Genomic DNA, 22,966 nt, shown 5'->3' with positions numbered 1-22,966 from the left:
ATATTTTTGAAATTTCAGGACTTTCAAGGACCTGTGGGAGCCCTGAATATGTAATTAAAGGGATTTAAATAAATTTGGTACGCGAAGTAAAAAATAAAACAGCTGTTTCATTTTTATACGTTATTATATCGCCCTCTAGAGAAAATAAATGTTGCAAAAAGTGCTGATTCACGAAAATTAGAGGTTTCCTGTTTTTTTTATATATATTTTTTAACAAAAAAAAACAAAAAAAAAACAGAATAAATTGTATTTTATATAGTAAATATGACTTTTGATGAGAATACTTATCACAACGAAAACGAAAATGGTTTTCTTTAAGATAAAACTTACCGTAGTAATTAAACACCCCGGGAGGTTAACTAACTTTTGTAAATTTTCCTTCACATTTGAATATATTTTTATGACGTCTACATCATCATCAAAATAGTTATGGTCAATTATATAACAAAACTGTTCAAGGGGCGGATACAGGAATTTAAACAAGTCAGTGATATTTTATAAATCTCACACAAAGGAAGGTACTGCGAAGTAACACCAAATGCTTTTATAAATTTGGCTACCTTTATAAAGTTTGATTTAGAAAAATATAATCGATCAGGACTCTATGCGGCATTTTAATCTTAACTTAAATAGTGGTGACTAAATTACCAGATAAATTCGGATACAAATAAAACTTTATTTTAAAACGTGACTATATTTTTAAAGAACGAAATCTAAACTAACATGTTCGAGAATATAAATACATAATAAGAACAGCTAGAGTACTGGGGAAGATATAAACAAATATGGTAAAGTCATCATAATTGTGCGCTGTTTCAAAATCCGGTCAATGATACCAGGGTGTTTTTCGCCGTCAATCACCTAGGTATAAGAGAATTTCCTTGCAATTTTATAAATATAAAAAAGTAGCCGGTCAAACGAGTGTTGTCGCTGCTAGAATCGCCATCTTAAGTCAGAATTCACTGGACGAAAAATCACTATTTTTGTTACCTGACCGCCACCATCACGACGAATGCAGAGACAAAGCCAGACTATTCTTGTGAATATTCTTGTTTTTTTAGAACAAATTATGGATATCAAATGCATGCAGACAGATTAATTTTCTGTCGTTTTTAGTGAAAACTAGTCGTTAGCCCGTGGAAAAATCCGTGCGTCTCGCTACTTGCGCAGCTAAGCTACCATTTTGCGTGAGAGACAGACAGACGTATACGGGTATTATAATATAGACTAGCCGTTTACCCGTTGGAAAATCCACGGGGTCGTCCGTCCTTAATATATCGCATTTCGTGTTTCTGTAACAGGACGCGGTTTTCGCGGACAGACGGACAAAACACGGCTATTATTAAAGAGAAGTTGTTAGGCCCGTGGAAAAATCCACGGGTTCGCCCGTCCTTTATCGCATTTCGTGTTTCCGCCACGGGACTCCCCTATCACAGACAGACAAACAAAATACGGCTATTATTAAAGAGACTAGTCGTTAGCCCGTGGAAAATCCATGGGTTCGCCCGTCCTTTTTAGACCACATTGCGTGCTTCTCGCTATTGCGCAGCTAAGCTACCATTTTGCGTGACAGACGTATACGGGTATTATAATATAGACTAGCCGGGAAACCCGGCGTCAAAACGCCGGGTTAAGCCACAAGTAAAGGTGTGATCCGGCATTGAACACTCTGTGGAGCGCTTAATAAGAGCCGTAAACTGTCCCACACGATCAGGTGGAGCGCTTTAGTACAGGTATACAGTATGTCGTTAATCATTTAAAGCGCATATACCATTATAGTGTGCGACTGTAACATATTTTTCAAAAAATAACTTTCCCGCAACGATAACTGATATAAAAACAGAGTTTACAAAGTGTTGTTACTCCATCATAGCAAAAACAATCGTCAATTTTATTTCATTTTGCGGAATAACTTTTTGCGCAAGTTAAAAAATTAATCGTGACACTGAGCTGAACGCTTAGTACAGTTAAACCGTGTTGCACAGGCGTAAATCAAGTTAAGCGCATACACCATTATAGTGTGCGACTGTAACATTTTTTTTAAAATTACTTTCCCGCAACAATAGCTGATATGAAAACAGAGTTTACAAACCGTTGTTACCCTGTCATAGCAAAAACAATCGGTCAATATTATTTTATTTTGTGGAAAAGTCTTTTTAAAAGTTAAAAAATTAATCGTGACACTGGGCTGAACGCTTAGTACAGTTAAACCGTGTTGCGCAGGCGTAAATCAAGTTAAGCGCATACACCATTATAGTGTGCGACTGTAATATATTTTTTAAAAATTACTTTCCCGCAACAATAGCTGATATGAAAACAGAGTTTACAAACCGTTGTTACCCTGCCATAGCAAAGCGCGTAATTTACAAAATTTCGTGTTTCCGTTACGGGACGCGGCTTTCGCGGACACACAGACAGACGGAATACGGCTATTATTAAAGAGACTAGTCGTTAACCGTGGAGAAATCCACGGGGTCGCCCCCGCTCGTCTTTTAAATTAACCCGTTGCAACAAAGTGGACAAAAATTTATCGCATTTAAAATTCGTGCGTATTTTAAAAATTTCGTGTTTCCGTTACGGGACACGGTTTTCGCGGACACACAGACAAAATACGGCTATTATTAAAGAGATTGAATGTCCAATGTGACATTTAAAGGTTTTTGATTGTGTTTGGGTTCCAATTTTGAGATATGTCTTAAAAACATTTTTGGACTTCTTTTGCTTACAGTCGATAAGATATTTTCTCAGAAAACTGGCTCTGTCACTCAAGGAAATTTTGGAACCTCGTCTCAGGACTCAAAAAATTCCTGGGGACGAGGTTGGGTTTATTGTTCTCGTATTCTGAGAAAAGCTGGTGACGGAGCCATGTCACTTTATAGGTATGACACTTTATACCATTTGTGTTTGTTTTGTTGTTTCTGGTCTGTATTTATCAAATTTGGCGCTATCTCAAAATATGAAAAATTATTGGTCATGGTAGATATTTTTTAGGCTCCAGTATAAATGCAAAATAATTCATTTGTTCGAGTCGCACGAGTAAACGAACAGAATCTGCACATGCGCAACATTTATTTTTAGTATCCCACGCAATTACGTAATTCCCCCACGGCAAATAGGAACTTATCAGTCAGATTCCATAATACAATTACAAAACGAGGTTTAGAAATTTAAATAAAAGTTTTTCCAAAAAAATGCTGAAATGGACTCTAACCACGTGGTGGCACTAAACTGTGTTATGTTATGTGCAGTTTATTATTTGCTTAAGTTTGGATTGTATATTTTCATTCGCAACGAATAGATTTTCAGAACATTCCCCAAATTAAAAACCAGCTGGGTCTACTGGCTAAACGAAGTCAAAAGCAAACCAAGGGAAATCAAACTAACTATCTTTTTATGAAAAGTCGAATTTCTTCGCTTTTTTTAGCGCTACTTCCGTTGAACAATACTTGAAAACTGCATATCCTTCACATCCATTTTTTGTCGCACACTGAATAAACAATCTTGTTGGTGTGGTACACGCATATATATCAGTGCTAAACATGACTACAGACCTGCTTTTAATTAGTTAAATGACCATAAATTAACAGTTGATCGGAAAAATATTTACAGATTTCCTTTCACAAACCACCCACATTGAATCATTCCTCATTACCTTTTGTTAAAAGAGAAATGCAAAATTTCATTAAAAAAAACTTTTAGTATGAAAGTTACATTAATTTACAGAATGAAGTGCTCTACAGAAAGCTCTTAATGTTTACAAAGCTGTTATTATTTTTTGACACATAATATAAGAAACCCTGAGATTGAACTATTGGCAAGCAGATGCAGTGAACATGTCATATACAAAGTATATATATAGTGAATGAAATTTTAAAAATTAAATAGTCAACAACAGTTTCACCCATGACAGTTCATAGCATTGAAACTGGCAACAAGAACAGTTGGATAATTCATTGATTTAAATCGCATTTTTCGGTGTACTTTTTGGTGTAGTTACTGACCCTCAATGTTTTCTTCTTGATCAGCTTCAGATTCAGAGGTCCATAACGTTAAATTGTCTCTTAGGAGCTGCATTATAAGTGTGCTATCTTTGTATGAATCTTCTTTCAAGTTATCTAATTCAGCAATTGCCTTATCAAATGCTTCTTTAGCTAAAATGCAAGCTTCCTTACCATTATTTTTGATTTCATAATGAAAGACAGAGAAATTTAGAGCCAAACCAAGCTTTATAGGATGAGTTGCTGCTAAATTCTGAGCGGCTTCAGTGGCTGCAACATATGCATCTTTGGATTTATCTGCTAATTCCTTTCTTTTATCACCAGTAGTTACTTCAACTAAGTATCGGTAGTAGTCTCCTTTCATTTTTAGGTAAAAAACTAACCCTTCATCACAATTTTCTACACCACGAACTGTATTTAACAAGTGATCATCAATTAATGAAAGAACTTCTTCACACCTCTCCTACAAAGGATTAAAATCAGATACATTAGAATCAGGAACAATAATATAAAGTTACTTATCAGAAACTTAACCAGCTACAATTGCTGTAAGGAACAGGACAGCCCAGTTCATAAATTTTGAATCAGAATTAAGGGAATGGCAACCTATTTTGTGAGTACTTTGAATGCAGAAACTTTTAAGATCATTGATTCACGAAGGTTAAGGAACAAGAAAAAATTATATGGTTTGATAATAAGATATTCTGCTTTGATAATCAACAAAATTTGGCACCAACATAATTTTTGAAGAGCATTGATTTAAACCTTAAAATACTAGTTGTTGCTTGTAGAAAATTCTACAGGAGCTTGCCAGTTGTATATATTCCCAACATTCTTCAATGCCTGCTGACACAAAGATTATAGGTGCAATCATAACAGTGTTTTTATAACAGCGTTTTCAATTATATGTGCCACAGGTATCATTTCATCAAAGAAAAGATTTTGGTTGAAATTAGTGCATTTTGATTGGCTGAATACAAAATGTTGACTAAGTTATTACATAAATTGGTGTCACAGCTTTCTTGGTACTAGTTAACAATATGCAAACTAATTTTATTCTGTTCCTGGCAACAAAATGCTACTCTGGTGACACAGGTTTACATTCTCAGATGATTTGACAATTTTTAATATATGAAGAGTGTAACCAGGCCATTGACCCCAGTATACTTTATTTGCACCAAAACCTGGTAATGGGAAAATAATGCCATTCGTCGTTTCAATAAACTTCGCCTATTTTCCCCATTTTAACAAGTATGGTCAAATAGTTTTTTTATAAATTCATTGGCGCTACAGAGAAATGCTTCTTAAAGCACTTTGAAAATGAATAAAAGAAACATTTGACTTTAAACATTCAATTACAAACAACAAAAAAGTAAGGCCATGGCAACCACAAATTGAAAATAAGTAATATAAAAACTAGCATATCTAAAAAGAAACAAAATATCGAAAAATTCAAACAAAATTTTGAAGACGTTTTTAATTTGAAGGGGATTTTAGGAGTTAATGAGGGAGATTTGCAAAAAAATTGATAGTTGCACAAAAAAAACACACTGCAAGGATGTGAAGTTAGTAAAGTCTACTTTTAAACGGAGAAGATAGTACTTAAGAAAAATAATTCCAGGGAATTTCAATCTTGATATTCTTAAAAATCAAAATTGAAGTGCATAGCTAATTTGGCCTATGTGGTCCTTCTTTTTTGGCCTGACAGGATGCGCACACAAATATGAAACTTTATAAACAGTTGTAAATAATCTGCTAGCTACAGATTTGTGAAAACAAAACAAAAAAGCAATCTCATGGCAATAAGCATTGATGATTATTAAAAAATGGTTGTGTGTTTTAGGTTTGGGGGATGCTTTTAAAGACTAACAGCCAGTTTCTTAATGATCAAAACCCATTTAAAAAAAGAAAATGGACTATAACCCAAAATTTGCCTGGAAAAAGGCTAGCTATGGTGTTTACCTGTAATTCACTCTCAATTTCTTCTTTATATTTCTTTACCATGTCAACATTTTCACCCTTCTCGGAAGTTTTTGATTCAATGCTTGAAATAATCCTCCACGCAGACCTTCTTGCACCAACTACGTTTTTAAATGCCACAGATAGCAAATTTCTTTGTTCGTCGGTGAGCTTCTGGCCCTTCACTGTCAAATCTTTCATGTATTTTACCATGTCATCGTAGCGTTCTGCCTGCTCGGCCAATTTGGCCATATCAACTAATTCTGATTCTGACATTTTATTTGAGATGTAAATTAAGGGTTAGCTTCAGATGTTTTATTTCTAAGCAAACTGCAGGCTATAACCGAAGAAGCTATCACAAGGCCTGGTACAGAAGCCTACCTTTTTCTTCAATAAATCTGTCTATCTATAGTTATCAAGTAACATATAACTTTCCCCAGAAAATCTACTATCGACGCAATAACGCTGTATTGACGACCTAGATTATAGTGTTATGGTACACTGTGGTGTGTATCGTGCAGCAAAAGCTAAAAATTCACGAACCAATCTAAATCAAGGGCTTCATACGGGTCATTTTATGCACAGACCCTGCCCTAAAATGCGCCTCGGGTAAACAATGATAGTAAACCCAAGGGCAACTAATATGTTTAATCACAAACCATAATGGCGGATCAAGTGAAGTACGACTCCTTACCATTTATTGTAAGTGAATAACAATATAACAACAAATCATTGCCGGATAAAAATAACACTGAATTGCATTGCGAGCGTCACAAATATTTAGGATTACACCCTGTCTGGTATTTCCAGGAGGGGCTATTATGGCTTAGATAGAGTGGAGTCCTCTAGAGTATTTAGTGCTCATTTTGAGTAGTACGCGAAGACCCAATTAGGGTCCGCCCGCGCTCTACACAAGATAACCACAATGTTCCATCTCCCCAATTTCCTTTACATGGTTTGGATTAACCTTGAACTATGGTAACATTTTGAATGCCCTGTTAAAGTCATGATTTAAAAACTGGTAGCGCTAGCTCTACTAGCACATATTTAAGAAAATGTTGCACATCACACCTCCGTTGAATTTTTATTATTTTTTATTTTATCTAGCTGTTGTACAGTCAAGGTAAACACCTAATCAGGGGCGGATACAGTTTTTTTGTCCTTGGGCGTTGCTTTTAAATTAAATACTTTTCTCATTGGCAAAATTTCTCCTTAGGCAAGTGCCGAAGTGGCTGGAGTCTAAATCGTCCCCTGCTAATTACTCGACATGGCATAATTGCATGAGTTGTAAGTTAGGCCACATGTTGTTGTTCAATCAGTCTATCTGTGTAGTAGTAACTAGTAGTAAATAGGCCAATGAAAACTTACTGTTAAATACATTGAAATCATTGCGTTTCAAATACAATTTTTATGTATATCAAATCAGTTTACTTTGCAGCAAATTTTGACTAATTTGCATTGTGCATTGGTAGCTTTGCAGCTGAAAACGTTAGCAGCTGAAAACGTTGTGGTGTTCGATGAAGATTTCAATGTTGATAAAACTTGGTCCCAGTCAAAAATTTTTATTAAATTATTATGAAGTATTTTTTTTCAGTAAAGTATTTTACTATCGTTACCTAAATAGGCGATGTGTAACATAATCAGGTTATATATTTCATTTTAACGTACTCTTACGTGCACAAACATATCGGAGCACGAGTGACAATTTTAGAATTATGGTACCCATTCTCAATAAAGACTTTGTTTTGCGATTTTTTCTACGAAATGTGTAAAAAGCCATTAAAGATTGTCATGTTTTAACTAGGTTACATATGGCCTAATTAGTCTACCATGAATCGCCCAACTAGGTGATATGACTTTATTAGTCATAGGCATCAGTGAGGAAGATAAAGATAAGTTTTATGATGAGTTAATAGCAGTCACATCAAAGTTTGGAGACACTGAACTTGTCATGGTAGGCCACGACTTTAATGGTCATGTTAGGAAGTCATCTGAAGGTTATAAGAGTGTGCATGGAGGCTATGGATTTGGGAGCAGAAATAAGGAAGGGGAGAGATTGCTTGAGTTTGGAATGGCAATGGACATGGTGGTTTGCAATACATCATTCAGTAAGAGACAGAGTAGGCTGATAACATTGAGTCAGGTGCCTGTAAGACACAGATAGATTACTTCCTGGTTACAAAGCCAGACAAGAAAGTGGTGAAGGACGTGAAAGTTAATAATAATAATAATAATAATAAATATTTAAAGTGGCTAGCCCAGAAAATCACAAAAACCTATAGTTAGTGGATTGTTTCCACTGGGGGCCACTAGAACAAAAAAGAAACAAAAAATGATAAACCTTAGACTGCCTCAGCTCAATCAAACATAGTAACATTTATAATCTGTGTAAATTGAAAAGAAAAAGAATAAAAAAACAAAAATTAAAAAGTGATCTCCATTAGAATTTGCCAAATACATTAGAGATGGAAGTCTTAAACGAAAGCAGACTTCCATCACAGGTCACTTGGTCTGGAAGATTATTCCACACTTTTGCAGCTCTAAATGGGAAGGCTTTTTTGCCAAATTCCGTGTTGACCAAGGGAAGTGTGAACCTGTTTTTTGAAGCTCCTCTTGTTTGATGATTATGACAGTTTTTTGTCAAAAGGAATTTTGAGCGCATGTAATCAGGAGCATTGTGATTCATGGCTTTGAAAACTAATATGGCATCGTTTTTGATGAGTAAATTATTCATTGAATATTCCCTCTCTTTCCCAAGAAAGGTACGGACACATTTTAATCGTTTTTCTAGTTTTCCCAATCTACCTTGGGTGGCACAAGCCCATGCTGAGGAGCAGTAGTTGAAATATGGCATGACAAGTGCATTAATTAAAAGGTTTTTTGTGTGAGGTGTTAAACAGGATGCAATGGTTCTAATTTTAAAACCTTAAAGCCTTAACCTTAAAGTTATATCGGACAATATTAAAGTTATATCGGACAAGAGTGTGTTTCCCAGCATAGGTTGCTGGTTTGTGATATTATCTTAAAGAGTGTTACAGAAGCCAAGGGAAAGTACAGGCCTGTGGAAGCTGAAGGAAGAGATTGTAGCAAGGCAATTTAGTGCAAAAGTTCAGCATTTAGCCCACAATGGTCAGTGTGATAGTGACAATGTTGAAAGTACTTGGACTACTTTGAAGAATTGCCTTCCAGAAGCTTCTGATGATACCTGTGGGTGGACGAAAGGACCAGCTAGACATAGACAGACCTGGTGTTGGAATAATGAGGTTGACCAGCGTATAAAGGAAATGAGGAAACTTTGGAAAGAGTGGAAGTCAGGTGGTAATAAAAATATTTACTGAGAAGCTAAGCGTTGTGCTTGTACAGCAGTGTATAAGGCAAAATCAGGAGCAGAGAGAAACAGATTTGTTAAGATGTGTTAAGAAGGGAAGACCAGCGCAATGAGGTATTCAAGATAGCAAAGCGAATGAAGAAGACTAATCAAGATGTTGTAGGTGAGAAGTGTATTCGTAATGATGAAGGTGTTTTGGCTAGCACAGAGGAGGAGAAAAGGGTAGCTTGAAAGAATTATTATCAGAGGTTGCTTAACACTGATTTTGATTGGGATGAGGATAATTTGCCTGATGATGATTTTGTAGAAGGGCCTGCTATGCAGATCAAGACATAATGGCTAGTGGAGGCTATTAGGAAATTGAAGATTGGCAAGGTTGTAGGAGTATAAGGTATGCAGAGATGGTAAAAGCATCTGGATATATTGAAGTTGAGCTTATTACAAGTCTTGCTAATCAGATTATATAGGATGGTGCTATTCCAAGTGAGTGGCAGTTTAATGTACATAATAGTGAATTGTTTCAAGGGCAAGGGTGATGTATTAGAAAGAGGTAACTATAGAGGTTTGAAGTTGTTGATCAAGCAATGAAAGTTATTGAAAGAGTGATTGATAAGTTACTTAGAGAAAGAATTGATATAGATAAGATGCAATTTGGTTTTGTTCCAGGGCGTGGCACTACAGATGCAATATTTTTACTCAGACAGCTTCAGGAAAAGTATTTAGGAAAGAGAAAGAATCTCTATTTTGCCTTTGTGGATTTAGAGAAAGCTTTTGATAGAGTGCCACATAAAGTTATTTGGTGGGCTATGAGAAAATTAGGTGTGGATGAGTGGCTAGTTACGATGGTACAGTCTATGTACAGCAATGCTAGAAGTCGTGTCAGGATTAACGATTCACTTAATGATGAATTTAGTGTAAATGTTGGTGTACATCAGGGTTCTGTACTTAGTCCTTTGTTGTTTGTTCTAGTCTTAGAAGCGCTGCCGATGGAGTTCAGAACAGGTTGTCCATGGGAGTTATTGTATGCAGATGATTTGGTTCTCATAGCAGAGTCGATGGAAGAATTAGTTGAAAGTTTGAGAAGTGGAAGAAATGACTAGAAGAGAAAGGGCTAAGGGTGAACACAGCAAAGTCTAAAGTCATGATTAGTAGCATTGCAGCCAAGTGTGACCTTGGTAGTTGGAAAGTGGCCTTGTGGAGTGTGCAGGAAAGGGGTTGGTAGTAACTCAAGTTTTTGTCAGACTTGCAAGAATTGGGTACATATAAGAAGTGCAATAGTACTGAAGGAAAGTTAAGAGCTGACATTCAGTTTGTATACAAGCGTTGCAAAGGTGAGATTATAGAGAATGAAGTATTTCCAGCTTCAATGATGTACAACAGTGGCTCTTTAGAGATAGTTAAGAACTTCTGTTACTTAGGTGATATGTTGGGCAGTGAAAGGGATGTTGGAAGAAGTGTTACTTGCAGGATAGGTTCTGCTTGGAAAAAGTTCAAAGAGTTTCCTTTGTTGACTAGCAGGGTCTTGTCAATTGAGTTAAAAGGTAGGTTGTATGAGGCCTGTGTAAGAAGTGTTATGTTGTATGGTAGTGAGACATGGGCAGTGAAGCAGGAAGATCTTGACCGTTTAGAAAGGAATGATATGAAAATGGTTAGGTGGATGTGTAACGAGTTCAGATGAGCTAAGAAGCAGGCTAAGTATCCATAGAATTAAAGATGTTATCCAGATAAGAAGATTAAATCGGCTGGGGCACTTCAAAAGAATGGAGGGGGTAATTGGGTAAGAAAGTGTAGAGACTTGATAGTTCCTAGGGCAAAGCTCAGAGGCAGACTGAGAAAGACTTGGCAGGAGGTTATAAGGACAGACTTAATTCAGAGGAAGTTGAGTTTAGATCCAACACAGTCTAGATCAGATTGGAAGAGGGTCATTAATATACCCTGTCTAACACATGCTAGCATGGAAAACATATGTTAAGCCGAGAATGATGTTGATGATAATGATGCATAGCTATAGATAAAGTGTTAACTTGGCATCCGGCTTAAGTTAGAAGAACAATAAATTTCTTACGTTCTGAAATCAATTCTCCTGATTGGCAAATATCACATGATACTTTTTATTCAATGACAGGTCCCATTTTATAGGGTAGTCCTTATGCTTTAAGAGAAAACACGCCGTTCAAGTGGGAAGCTCTTTTTAAGACAGCAGTAAATTTCTCATAAAATCTCTACGTTACTAATTTATGCGATAACCCTGCAAGTTTGATTAAGTTGCTTTTTCCCCGCTGCGGTTAAAATTAAAAAAAAGTGATGGTTTTGGTTGTGAGTTAGATAAAGACTTTTGAGTTTAATGTATCTAATTTGTTTTTACCTTCAAATATTAAGAAAATTATAAGGTAGTTCAAATTTAGTGTTGGATATTTTGTATAGGTACTGGGTGTAAATTTTTTCAATTGATAATTAAGAAATTTATATAGCTAGCTGGCCAGATTGTAGTCTTATAATATATCATGTAGATCAAAACTCATCGAAGTATTGGCCAGACATAACGTAACTAAATGGTTGGCACTATTTAGTTACATCATCTCTGATAATTTCACCTAAATAGAAGATAAATAAAGAAGATTAATAATAATAATAATAATAATAATAATAATAATAATAATAATAATAATAATAATAATAATAATAATAATAATAATAATAATAATAAATACTTAAAGTGGCTAACCCAGAAAATCACAAAAACCTATAGTTAGTGGATTGTTTCGACTTGGCCACTGAAACAAATAATATACCAAAAAATGATAAACCTTGACTGTCATAGCTCCATCAAACATAGTAAGTTTTTTCTAATCTGAGAAAATTGAAAATAAAAATAATTAAAAACAAAAATAAAAAGTGATTAGAATTTTCCAAATACATTAGAGATGGAATTCTCAAAAGAAAGCAGACTTTTATTACGATCACTTGATCTAGAAGATTATTCCATACTTTTGCAGCTCCAAACATGAAGGTTTTTGTTATCAAATTCTATGTTGGAAAGTGTGAACCTGTTTTTAGAAGCTCCTCCTGTTTGGTGATTATGTGAATCCTTTTCCATTAACCTTAATTCATGCCAGGGTGCTTTTTAGGTCAGGTAAGATCAGCCTACTTTTAATACTTGGCTTGCACAATAGGGGAATAGCCTTCTTAAAATTGTGTTATGTATTTACCAAATTGAGAACGTTCATGGCTTTAAACAAAGAATTCACAAAGGAGGTAAAATTGTTAACAGACTAAGTTGCTCCAAAATATGTTTTTCTTGTTTATAAAATTGTTTTATTTGAATACATTCACAAGCAATATTTTTTTATTTAATTTGATAATCTTTATTTATGATAATTTTTTTAAATAATCAATAGATTCTTGTTACACAAGATACCTTTTTTTAAAGTGTCTCCCTCGAAATTAAAAGTAATTTCATGCTGAAAGATTTTCTTGATAACCAAGGAAATAGTCTCCATAACAGGCATGTTTATATTCAACAGTCTCACAAAGTGATATATGTTTACCAAATCAATTACTGTATTTGTTATGTTGTTTTTTTAGGACTCAAGTGGTAAAGACTGCTTCGAATCAGGTTCTGAAGTATCAACTCATGGAAAAACTGACAATGTTAGTATTACCTTTATGTTCCATACTTCTAATATATACCTCTCTGGTGTTTATATTTACTTGTGTTCTGCTACAAGTAAACTATGCTGCACAGTATGTACTACTGATCCTGTGTAGTGTTTATTAAGCACATTTCAAATTTGGCAGTTCCCATTTTTGCTATTGTGTCACTTGTCACACTATGGACAAGACATTAACTATTATTTTATTGATAGCTTAGAATTTGTGGTAAAGCCAAACTATTAGAAAAGCCAAACTAAAGTCAAAAGTAGAAAAGCTTTTAAGAAATAAGAAAAAGGGAAAAGGAGCTAAAAAATTTAAAAGGAAGAAAACATAAACAGTAGTTGTTACCTTCTTATTTAGCTATTTTTAAAGTATTTGTTTTGTATCAAGCTTACATTGATATATCTTTGGGAAGGCTTGATATGGATATAAAATAATAACGTGTCATTATAATGGCATTCCTTAATAAAAAATACCCTTTCCGTTTTGTAAATTGATGGTGCTCGGATACCATTTCTTTAAATTATTGTGTCTTATTTTATAGGTCGAATTAACAAGCGAGGCAGTGGAGCATATTCATCTTGACCAATCTAAATCGTACAATGTTTTTCAAAACAAATATCTGGATGGGTCGAACATTGGTAGGCTGCATATTTTGATTTTGTATTATTTTTCGCTTAATGTTTGACATTTGTTATCACTTAATCTGGTATATTTTGTAAACATTTTTTCAACATTGTAGACCTGGCTGTGGCCAAAAATAGTGGCGTGGTAAACATTTCACTCCACTTTAAAAAGGTGGTTAGAAAAATTGCATGCTGTTAATCGTACACAGTTAAATATTTGAAGGCATGATTTTTTAAAGTTGAAAGATTATTATGAATTTAGTTTTCAGACTTATTTACAGATGTCTTATGTAGGGAAGACCAGCACAGTTAAGGTTACTGTAAAGGAAAAAACTCACTTGATGAGTAGTCCAAGAAAAACCCTTATAATTTATCAATACTTTAATATTTTTTCTTATTTTTTTGTTTCTGAATGCTTGTTTTAAAATGGCTTCTTTTTCCGAACGCGTGGTTGCAGACTTCTCTTTTTTGCACCATTATATTCAGCATAAATTAAATTTAAAAAGGTTCCCGTGTTTTTTTTCTAACAACGTCGTTGAGAAATTTTTTGTAATTATATATAATCATTCAAAAAATACTTATTTTTTTCTTTCTGTTGTCATAATTCGTTAATCAGTAAATATACAAAAAAAATCGGGAACCTTTTGTGCATAATTTATTCAGCTCTCCATTTCCGAATATTTCAATGAGCCAATAGGAACCTTTCGGAAATAGAGGCCACAAACGTAAGGGCATATATGCGAAAATTTACCAACAAGATATTTGTTTTTAAAGATTTTCGTAGGTGTTATGAAAATGTGTGAACTGAATATGCAGAAAGATGATAGAAATGTGAATTTTTCTTCGTGCTGAATATGCATGAACGCGTTCAGAATTATTAACAGACAAAAGTCAAAACATTTATATTTATATATATCGATGGTGAAATTAAGCTATCTAAAAAATATTATTATGCATATATTTATAGTTCCATATCATGCATAATACTCACAAAAAAATGCTCAACTCATTTTGCACATATTTTCCTGAAGGTGTGAAGGATATAACACTCTGAAAAGGCTTTTTCCAGAAAAAAGGGATGTTCCAAATATTTTCATGGAATATAAAATATGTCATTCAAAAGAGTTTTTTTCTATATGTCATGATTTTTTTGCAAAAAACCTAAAAACAAATTGTTTCCTTTACAGTAACCGTAAGTGTAAAATGTAGCAAACCAAATGAAAAAGATAAATCAAGATTTTCTAGTTGTGAAGTGTATAAACAAGTGTTTGGTCTACCACAGAGTAGGAAGCAAACTAGCTTTTTAAAGTTAACCCTTTCAGTACGGAGCAATACCTTGGCTATTTCCAGAGCGTATTTTCTATATTTTCGACCTCTGCCACCTAATCCTTTATATCTCAACAAATACTTATTCGATTTGGCTGAAATTTTGCTCTTTTTTTTCCAAAATGTTAAAATTATAACAAACTTAGAGCTGCAGTTGCATTTATTTATTTTGTAATGTTTTGTTTTGTATGAAATAGTTTAAAACATATATCAGATAAAGTCCTGGTTTGCTTGGGGAAAGTTTTACAAATAAAGGATGTCTTATTCCGTTCATTCGATATTTTGCGAAAGTCTTATAAATGGTACAGGAAAATTGCATGTGGACTTATTTCACAATGTGAAGGTTGTAATTCCAAAACTGCTTCGGGTTTATTATGGCATCATCGTTCATCTATGTTCTCAGTTGGTGACGGACAGCATATGAACGACCTTTAGTTGATTGCCAGCTTTATTTTTATGAGAGCGGTATTTACAAGCCAACATTACCTTCTTATGTAACGTAAACATAAAACACTGATGTTCCTTTGTCAAGATTGACAATCACAATTTCCTTTGAAAATTTTTTTGATTAGTTCTTATTGCTTCACATAAAAGAGTTATATTTTGTAACAGAAACAATCCAAGGCTTGTTGAACTGTCTCAATGTTAGTGTCAATAGTGGGGTTTATCAGGTCGTCTCTAATTGCATCCTGATCATTTATATCAACATCACAGTCATCATAGTTGTCTTCTGAACTTACGTCTTGATCAGAATCCCCCTCAATTTTACTATCAGAGTTCATTACATACTCTAACAATTCGTCCATGTCATCAATTCGACTTCACCGAAATGTTGCGGTTGCCAATTTGTTTGTTGATTTGCAAAATGCAATTTGAACAGAACCGATAAAGATACTCACAAACGGTTTTGTTTCTGAAAGATATACTTTTTCTGGTGTTTTTTTATTGATCGGCTACCATAAAAATAATTTGAATGCCAATCAAAAATGTTTAGGGCCTACTGGGTAAGCCCTTTAAAAACAAGTGATGGAGCGGAGCGAAAAGGTTGATTTTAAAGGTCACTTATTGCTATTGCTATTGCCTAATGCATTAACAAAATCTAAAAGTTAGTATTAATTGTATTATAGACAAAAGAGTTGTATTAATTGAATGCTTTTTCTTACTCTTTTACCCCCTGTAAAAATATAAAGTGACACTACTGTGCCTTGCGTAAGGGAGGTGCTACTTTTTTCCTGCTACTGATTTCTTTTTTTGCCGACAGCTTGGGTAGTTTTACTGATAGCCTCTGTAATAACTACCTCTTGAAAAACAGATTTACTTCCTAGGAACATACAAGGGAAAAAATACAGCACAAATACACTCTTAAAAGTAAACATAATTATGTATCCTTATTGATGCATAATTATGTAACATAATTATGCATCAATACTATTGGGATAACAAATGAGTATAGAGGATGGACTTACTTTGTTTATTATATTTCTTTAGATTTTTCTGACAAGTTATCACATGGACACAAAGGAGGTTATGAGTCAAAATCAGTCTTTGAAATAGTTAGTAAATTTTTATCATTTGTTACAATGATAGATATGAAAAAAAAAATTTAAGTAATTTGGAAAAAAATTCATAAATAGACATTTTCTCTGCTTTCTCTACTTCATGCAGTATTTATGACATTTTTAGCCTTAAATTGTTTAATCTATTTTTAAAGACTAGTTATCCAATAAAATTTGCAAGAAATATGAACTGTAGTAACTTGATTCCATAACTGTTAGTAACTTGCTAAAAAGGAAGTTAAACTCCAAAACCAGCTTTTTTTTAAATTATGGTCTTTATTTTTTATTACATCTGAATTTAACATAGTATTCAACATAAAATATTGATAAAGCACATCACTCTATCTTTTCAGTGTTCCAAAAAATAGAGAAAAAAATGTGCAATCACAAGCAAGCATCCACTTATTTTCTTCAAGATTTAAAACATTTAAAAATAACTGAAAGTGAAAAAAATACCAAGTTTAGACTTCGAAACACTAATATGCAAATGGTTTAACAAAAATGAACTCTTAACCTCTGAAAATTACGTCTTTTGGCAAGAATTTACAGTAGGTTTCACTTTTAAACAAAGTTTTGATTTATCCAAGTTTTTTTTTACAGGAGTAATGAAAAAAAAATATTTAAAGTTGTGTGTATTATAGAGCGCAAATATTCATTTGTAAGAAATAAATACAGTTTACATCTGGTTTGTTTTACTGACAACGCATCAGAGAAAGAAAAAGCTATAAATGAGCTACGCTTCTGATTATTGTCACCAAACAGGCCAAACAAATTACATGTAATAATGCTTCATTTTTGTTCATAACTTACAATTATTTTGTATTGTAGATTGGGGAGCAAGTTGCTAAAGAAACACCACAACAAAAATATCACCGACTTCAATTTGAACTTACACAATTGGCAGAGGAAGTAGAACAAATAAAAGTGATTTCATTTTGTTGAATATGTAAAAGTGATAGGATATGTGTTTTTCGTGTTAAACCCATTCCTTGCGAGATAATCTTTTATGCATAACTGATAGAAAAAACTAAGTTATAATTTTTAGTTAATTAGTTGCTTTTTATTAATATTTTAAAAATCTTAGGACTCTGTATCATCCGCTGATAAAGAAACAACCCCGGTGGAGCTTTCTCAACAAGTGAAATCTCTCCAAAAACAGGTGACAGCAGTGATCATATTGTCTTCTAACCTACTTGACTTTCTCCGCCAATTCAACTGCTCTGATACTAAATAGTTTTCTCACAGTTAATGTATAACTTCCTGTCTGACTAATATTACAATTAATACGGCATATTCAAATTAGTTTTGTTTTTTATTTATTTTAAATTTTGGTTTATTATTTCTTTGTAGCTTCATGATCTACACTTAGAGAAAATCCTTGGAACAGAGGTAACCTTTTGAATACCGTTCACTGTCTCATTAATTTTAATTGGTTAATTTATGTTTGTACATTTTTTAGGCTTTAGCAACAGGTGGTATTCAGTTTGGTACTTGGACAAAGTAAGATACATGTTTCAATGTTTAGAAAACTGAATTTAGAGAAAAGTAAAAAGTTAAATTTAAATTAAATTTTTGAAAGTATATTAAAAATTCTCAATACAGCAAACTTCTCCAATAATAATAATAATTTTATTTTTCGGATTTAGACAAATCTTGAATCAACTACAAGCTTTCAAAGCAAACACAACAGCTGGAAAAGATGGTCAAAACCAGGTGATGGTCCATTTCTTCTATTTAAATTTTCGACCACCAGCAGTAAAACTTGTGAATCAATGATATGATCTTGTGCAAATAAGTGTTCGTCTATGCGAACTCTTTTGTTGTGATCATCTGATTACATAGAGATTTTATTTGGTTTTATAGAAACCAATTGAGTGATTTTCATGGTCAAAAAGTCAGGAATTTTTTAAAAAATGCGTTGGTCTCTTGCAAAACATGTTACGTTTACAAGTCAGAGGACATCATTGTGTAATTTTGTTATAAACCCAGACTATAGTCCAGCTATATTTATTGTGTAATTTTGTTATAAACCCAGACTATAGTCCAGCTATATTCATAAAAATTGTGTATATCTAGTAAAAATTTTATAAAAATATTAATTTATTTTCTTGCAATAGGACAATATAGTTTATAAAATGTACTACAAACCAGAACACACTAAATTCGCGCAAGCAGCCAAGGTAAAGATTTTTTAAAAATATTTTTGCGTTGTTAACTATCCTTCTTAAATTGTACATTATTTTATAACTTTACACATTTTTTTCGTCTGGTCTGTGGACATAGCTGCAGACTGCATCTCTAATTTATGTTTAATTTTCTTTTACCTTTCTGCAAGTGTTTTTGGTATGTTTTTAGATTAGTGAACTCGAGGGGAAGATAAAGCAGTTGGAAGATTATATTGGCAAAGATACGCAAAAACTTGTATGTCTGAATTTGAAATTTTTTATTGTTCGTTTCATTGTATTTTTTATAATTATTTTTTTGTTTTTATTTTGTTGTCTGTTTCTCTCGCTCTTTTGTAGTGTTCATGTTAGTTTATTTTAATGTCGTTAGATTCACTTTTTCTCGATGTGAACATTTTGTACATTTTTTTATAGCAATCAGTGATCAGCGACCCAACCTTAAATGCAACAACACTCATGGTATGTGTTCCATTTTTAGCCGTTTCTTACTGGTGTAATTATCTGATCTACGGTTTTCACACAAGTTCAATTTTTGTTGCACTCAGGCCTTCATGGATACATACAAGGGGTTTAGTTGTTAGATATGGTATTTTGAGCACCTCGTTAGAACCCGTGATATAAAATGATGTTGGACTTGTATTATAGAGCTTAAAAAGTTGTTTAACAAGTCTTTTTAAATTTCTTAAAAAGCTCTTTTCGTTCTTAAGGTATTCACATTTAAAGAATTTCGGATTTAATTATGCTGCAAAAATTACGATGTCATATTTAAGTAATAGCAAATTTTGACATTTTTTTGCCAAAATGACCCAAGTTATGGAATCATCAGCAAAAAATTAAGAGGCCTAGGACAAGCAAACGAGTGTCATTAATGCAAAAAAATTACATCATTTTATACCTCGGGTTCTCTTTAAGCATGTTTAAAAAATTTGAATAGGGGCAACTTATTAATTACATACGCCTTAGATAGTAAAAATAACAAGTTTCATGTAAATTTAGATGACCCATAATATTCTTTATTATATTTTTTACTGTCTTTTATTTCTCTGTAGGATGCCACAGCTTCCATGCAAGCCAAATTGACTTTATTTGACGTTGCACATATTGAAGAAATTGCCGCAAGGTTACAGGTAATAACAAGTAAAAGAATTTCTTTCTTTTTTTTTGTTCCACAGGCTGTGTTTAAAACTTGCCATTGCACTTTTCTGTTTAGTAGTTCATCATAGACGTTAACACGTGTTGTGTTTATACATTTTACAACAATTTTGCTTTAGGGTCTTCTTCACTGTATAAACGAAATTTCTCAAAAGAAAAGTGCAATCGAAGATGTAAATAAACAGACTAAAGTAAGTCTTTCTTTTTAAGATTTTGTGTTTCAAAATTTTAAAACTGTTTAACTTAGGGTAAGAAAAACAAAGTAAGTTGAACGCCATTCTTCTGTTTAGATGGGCCATCTCACTGTTTGAGAACTCAACACAAAATATTATGATCGGTTTGTCCACCTAAAAAATCTAAAAAACTCAGTTTATTTTTACCTATTTTTTGTCTAGAAGAGTTCGTTCTATAAACGTGTTGTACGACTATTGTTAAACGTGATATTTTAGCTGGAATTTCCAATACATGTTTATAAGTAGTTTGGAACTAAGGATGTGAAATAATCTTACTTTTTTTCTTCTCTTAGATAGCAGAATTACATACTCTTATCACAAGTTGGGACAGTGTGGCTACAATTGTTCCTGACCTGGTATGGTCCTCAATTTGTAACCTTATGAAACTTGCGACATCTAACCGTAACCGGTATTGTTAACCTGTTTCCTTTATGTTTTAGATCGAACGTTTAAAAGCTTTGCAACCTTTGAACGAACAAGGTACACTATGCTCTTTTCACTCAAAAATTTTATCATATGTAATACTATGTTCAACGTTGAAAACGTTTCAAGACAGTATTTTTAATCCTCGAGGATGTTTTTGGGAGCTAAGTTAAGAACTGTTACTAGTGCGGTGTATTTGCCAAAAAAAAAAAAAAGAAACTTGGACCTGAATAAAACAATGAAGGTGTTGAAATGATACTCTGATCATTTAGTTTGTCTTGAAAAAAAAATTTGTAACTTGTACTCGTTTGTTACTCGTTAGACGCAAATAAAGTACCTACAAATTTTTTTAACTATTTAATAAACTACACCCCTCCTCCATTCTTTTTGAAGAAACCTTACAAGCAGGTGACATAAAAAATGGGCAAAAATTATAGGTAAATGTTTATCTGAAGGTTTCATGACTATAGCTTTATTAAAAACTTTTAAATCACTTTTTTCTGGGCAGTTTCTGATTAATTTAAAATCTCTATTCAGATATTCCTTTCACTTAAAATTTACGCATTCTTCTTAGTATTTGCTCTTCCAGCTCACTTTTAAGATTGAGTTGTGCAAAAAGTCATTGCCTGTTAGAAAATTTGACCATACATAAAACTGCCTAAATACAGTCGTTGCAGCCAGAAAAATATTACGGACAAGAACGCATTAATAGTTGAAGTTAACTCGTGTATAATGTTTGGGTTTGTAATCATAATATAAGTTGTACAGCAAAACATCAAATGTTAAGAAAGTTATCTTCGTTATGAAACAAAAATTTTGTTTCTTTCAGCCACGTCTTTCTCACAATCGTTGGAACATTTAAACACAACTCAAGCGGACATTCGTGATCAGCTTCGTTCACAAAAAGAAATGCTAGAAAAGGTAAGTGTTGGATTTCGTAGCAAGAAAAATAACAGTTCCTCAATATTTTACCATGTTTTGAAAATTTTAGCGATTTCATCATTGCCCTGTTTTTGTGATTGAAGTGTATATTTGTATGTTAAGAAAAGACCACAAATTATTTGTGAATTCAGATTAGTACCAAACCCAACAAGTCGTAGATTAGATAAGAAAAAAAATATTGTGATTGGTTGCTAATCAAAAAATATGTTATTTTTTTTAGTTTGAGAAAAGTTTTGCGGAGAATGTCACTTCCATCCAAGAAAACTGTGTATCGCTAGAAACTCGAATAACCAATGTAATGAAAAAAGTGGGAACATAAAACAGTGCGAAAGAAATTATCATTAAGCTGATTCTGTTCGCTGCCATAAAAAATCGCTTGCATACGAACGGCATATATTTGTATTTCGTACTTTGTCAATACGAAGAGATTTGAAAAAATTTTCCCTTTAAATTTAATCTCGCTTTTCGTAATAGAAAAACACTTCACTCATTTGATAAACCTTTAGTTGAGATGGAGAAATGTTTTTTATGAATTATTTATTTTAGTAAATATAGGTATAAATCAATATACAAAAAGAATTCTTTCTTATTATATGATTTATTTTTAATAATATTGATATGAAATCGTGAATTTGACACACATTCTTCGCACATTAGCCTTATTCTGTCTGGGTTTACTAGTGCGTCACAAAGAAATAAAATGGTAGCAACAAATTGTTCCTGATGTCAGCACCTTTTTCTGCGAAGTTATTAAAAACATAAAATTTATCCAAAATACTAATATCGGAGTTTATAAACGATCCGGGATCGAAAAGGGTCAAGATTGTTGTTGTTGGTTGTATTTTGACCCTAGATTTCCTTTATTCTGGAAAGAGATTGAAATACGGCGAGTACATTTGTTCCTCTTTCTAACTACCACTACATATATTGCTAACATTTGCATCAATTTACATATTAACTTTAAAACGATATAATCAAAATAAAATCAACCTCGACCTCAGTTTTACAATCACAAGAGGAGAGTTTCTCATTGCAGAGTTAAAAGAATATAAAGGGTATGTGTTAGAATCAAAAGGGTGGTCCGTGTTATAAGATAGCACTAAAAGTTTAGAAAAACTAGTTACGTACATAAGATTATTTCGCAAAAACTGCATAAACCGTGAATAGGACAGCTTGACTGGAAAAAAAGGACTTTCTAAATGTCACACTTACGAGAGAATGCAGTTTAAAATCTGCACGCGAAGCAAAGGTCGATTGGCCCTGACAAGTAAGAGTTTATTGCTTGTCCTACTCTGCTTTAGTAGCCAGCAGCCAGCCCTTCTAATTTACGAAACAATAAGTGCATGCGTACTAGATTGTAAAAAAGACTTAAGCGCAAAAATTGGTTGTGATCAGTTCCCTTTCTTACAAACACGTATATTATAAGGAATGCGTGTATATCAAGACACATTCTTCTCCCCAGAGCTTTTCAAGATAAAACCTCAAACTACTGTCAACGTTTATCTCAAAAAGCTCTGCGGTCAAGAATATACCAAGCCAGTCTTCGACAAAGTCAATCTACTGCTAGATTATTATTGCGCAACATT

At 33.2% G+C, this 22,966-nt stretch overlaps 2 protein-coding genes across 3 annotated transcripts; one reads left to right on the top strand and one right to left on the bottom strand.

The window, feature by feature from the left end:
* Positions 1-3,542: 3,542 nt before the first annotated feature.
* Positions 3,543-6,342, bottom strand: LOC130622468 (14-3-3 protein beta/alpha-A-like). Its single transcript, XM_057437928.1, has 2 exons — positions 5,961-6,342; positions 3,543-4,461 (listed from the first exon to the last, which is right to left on the bottom strand). Exons 1-2 carry the CDS (start codon positions 6,231-6,233, stop codon positions 3,994-3,996), a joined length of 741 nt encoding a protein of 246 aa, XP_057293911.1. The 5' UTR covers positions 6,234-6,342; the 3' UTR covers positions 3,543-3,993.
* A 169-nt stretch (positions 6,343-6,511) lies between these two features.
* On the top strand, positions 6,512-22,273 carry LOC130622467 (dynactin subunit 2-A-like). Of its 2 annotated transcripts, none has more exons than XM_057437926.1 (18): positions 6,512-6,659; positions 12,871-12,936; positions 13,484-13,580; positions 16,380-16,444; positions 17,276-17,371; positions 17,532-17,606; positions 17,798-17,836; positions 17,907-17,947; positions 18,094-18,160; positions 18,565-18,627; positions 18,803-18,868; positions 19,045-19,089; positions 19,680-19,757; positions 19,902-19,973; positions 20,309-20,371; positions 20,456-20,495; positions 21,268-21,359; positions 21,601-22,273. In XM_057437926.1, the coding sequence occupies exons 1-18, from the start codon at positions 6,621-6,623 to the stop codon at positions 21,697-21,699; spliced, it is 1,203 nt and encodes a 400-aa protein (XP_057293909.1). In that variant the 5' UTR covers positions 6,512-6,620; the 3' UTR covers positions 21,700-22,273. The 2 variants fall into 2 exon arrangements, with proteins under 2 accessions (XP_057293909.1, XP_057293910.1); XM_057437927.1 differs by lacking the exon at positions 6,512-6,659 and adding an exon at positions 12,243-12,418.
* Positions 22,274-22,966: the final 693 nt, after the last annotated feature.

This window comes from Hydractinia symbiolongicarpus, chromosome 12 (genome assembly GCF_029227915.1).
Source record: "Hydractinia symbiolongicarpus strain clone_291-10 chromosome 12, HSymV2.1, whole genome shotgun sequence".
NCBI classification, from domain to species: Eukaryota; Metazoa; Cnidaria; class Hydrozoa; order Anthoathecata; family Hydractiniidae; genus Hydractinia; species Hydractinia symbiolongicarpus.
Note: the sequence above shows the minus strand (reverse complement) of the source record. Positions and strands in the feature narration are given on the sequence as shown.

Bases quoted from the DNA above. Each gene is read 5' to 3' on its own strand.
- LOC130622468 (XM_057437928.1), bottom strand. From the start codon at position 6,233: ATGTCAGAATCAGAATTAGTTGATATGGCCAAATTGGCCGAGCAGGCA. The intron at 4,462-5,960 runs GTAAACACCATA...AATCCTTTGTAG, and splicing joins AAATTGAGAGTGAATTACAG to GAGAGGTGTGAAGAAGTTCT.
- LOC130622467 (XM_057437926.1), top strand. From the start codon at position 6,621: ATGGCGGATCAAGTGAAGTACGACTCCTTACCATTTATT. The intron at 16,445-17,275 runs GTTAGTAAATTT...TTTGTATTGTAG, and splicing joins CAAAATCAGTCTTTGAAATA to ATTGGGGAGCAAGTTGCTAA. The intron at 17,607-17,797 runs GTGACAGCAGTG...ATTTCTTTGTAG, and splicing joins TGAAATCTCTCCAAAAACAG to CTTCATGATCTACACTTAGA.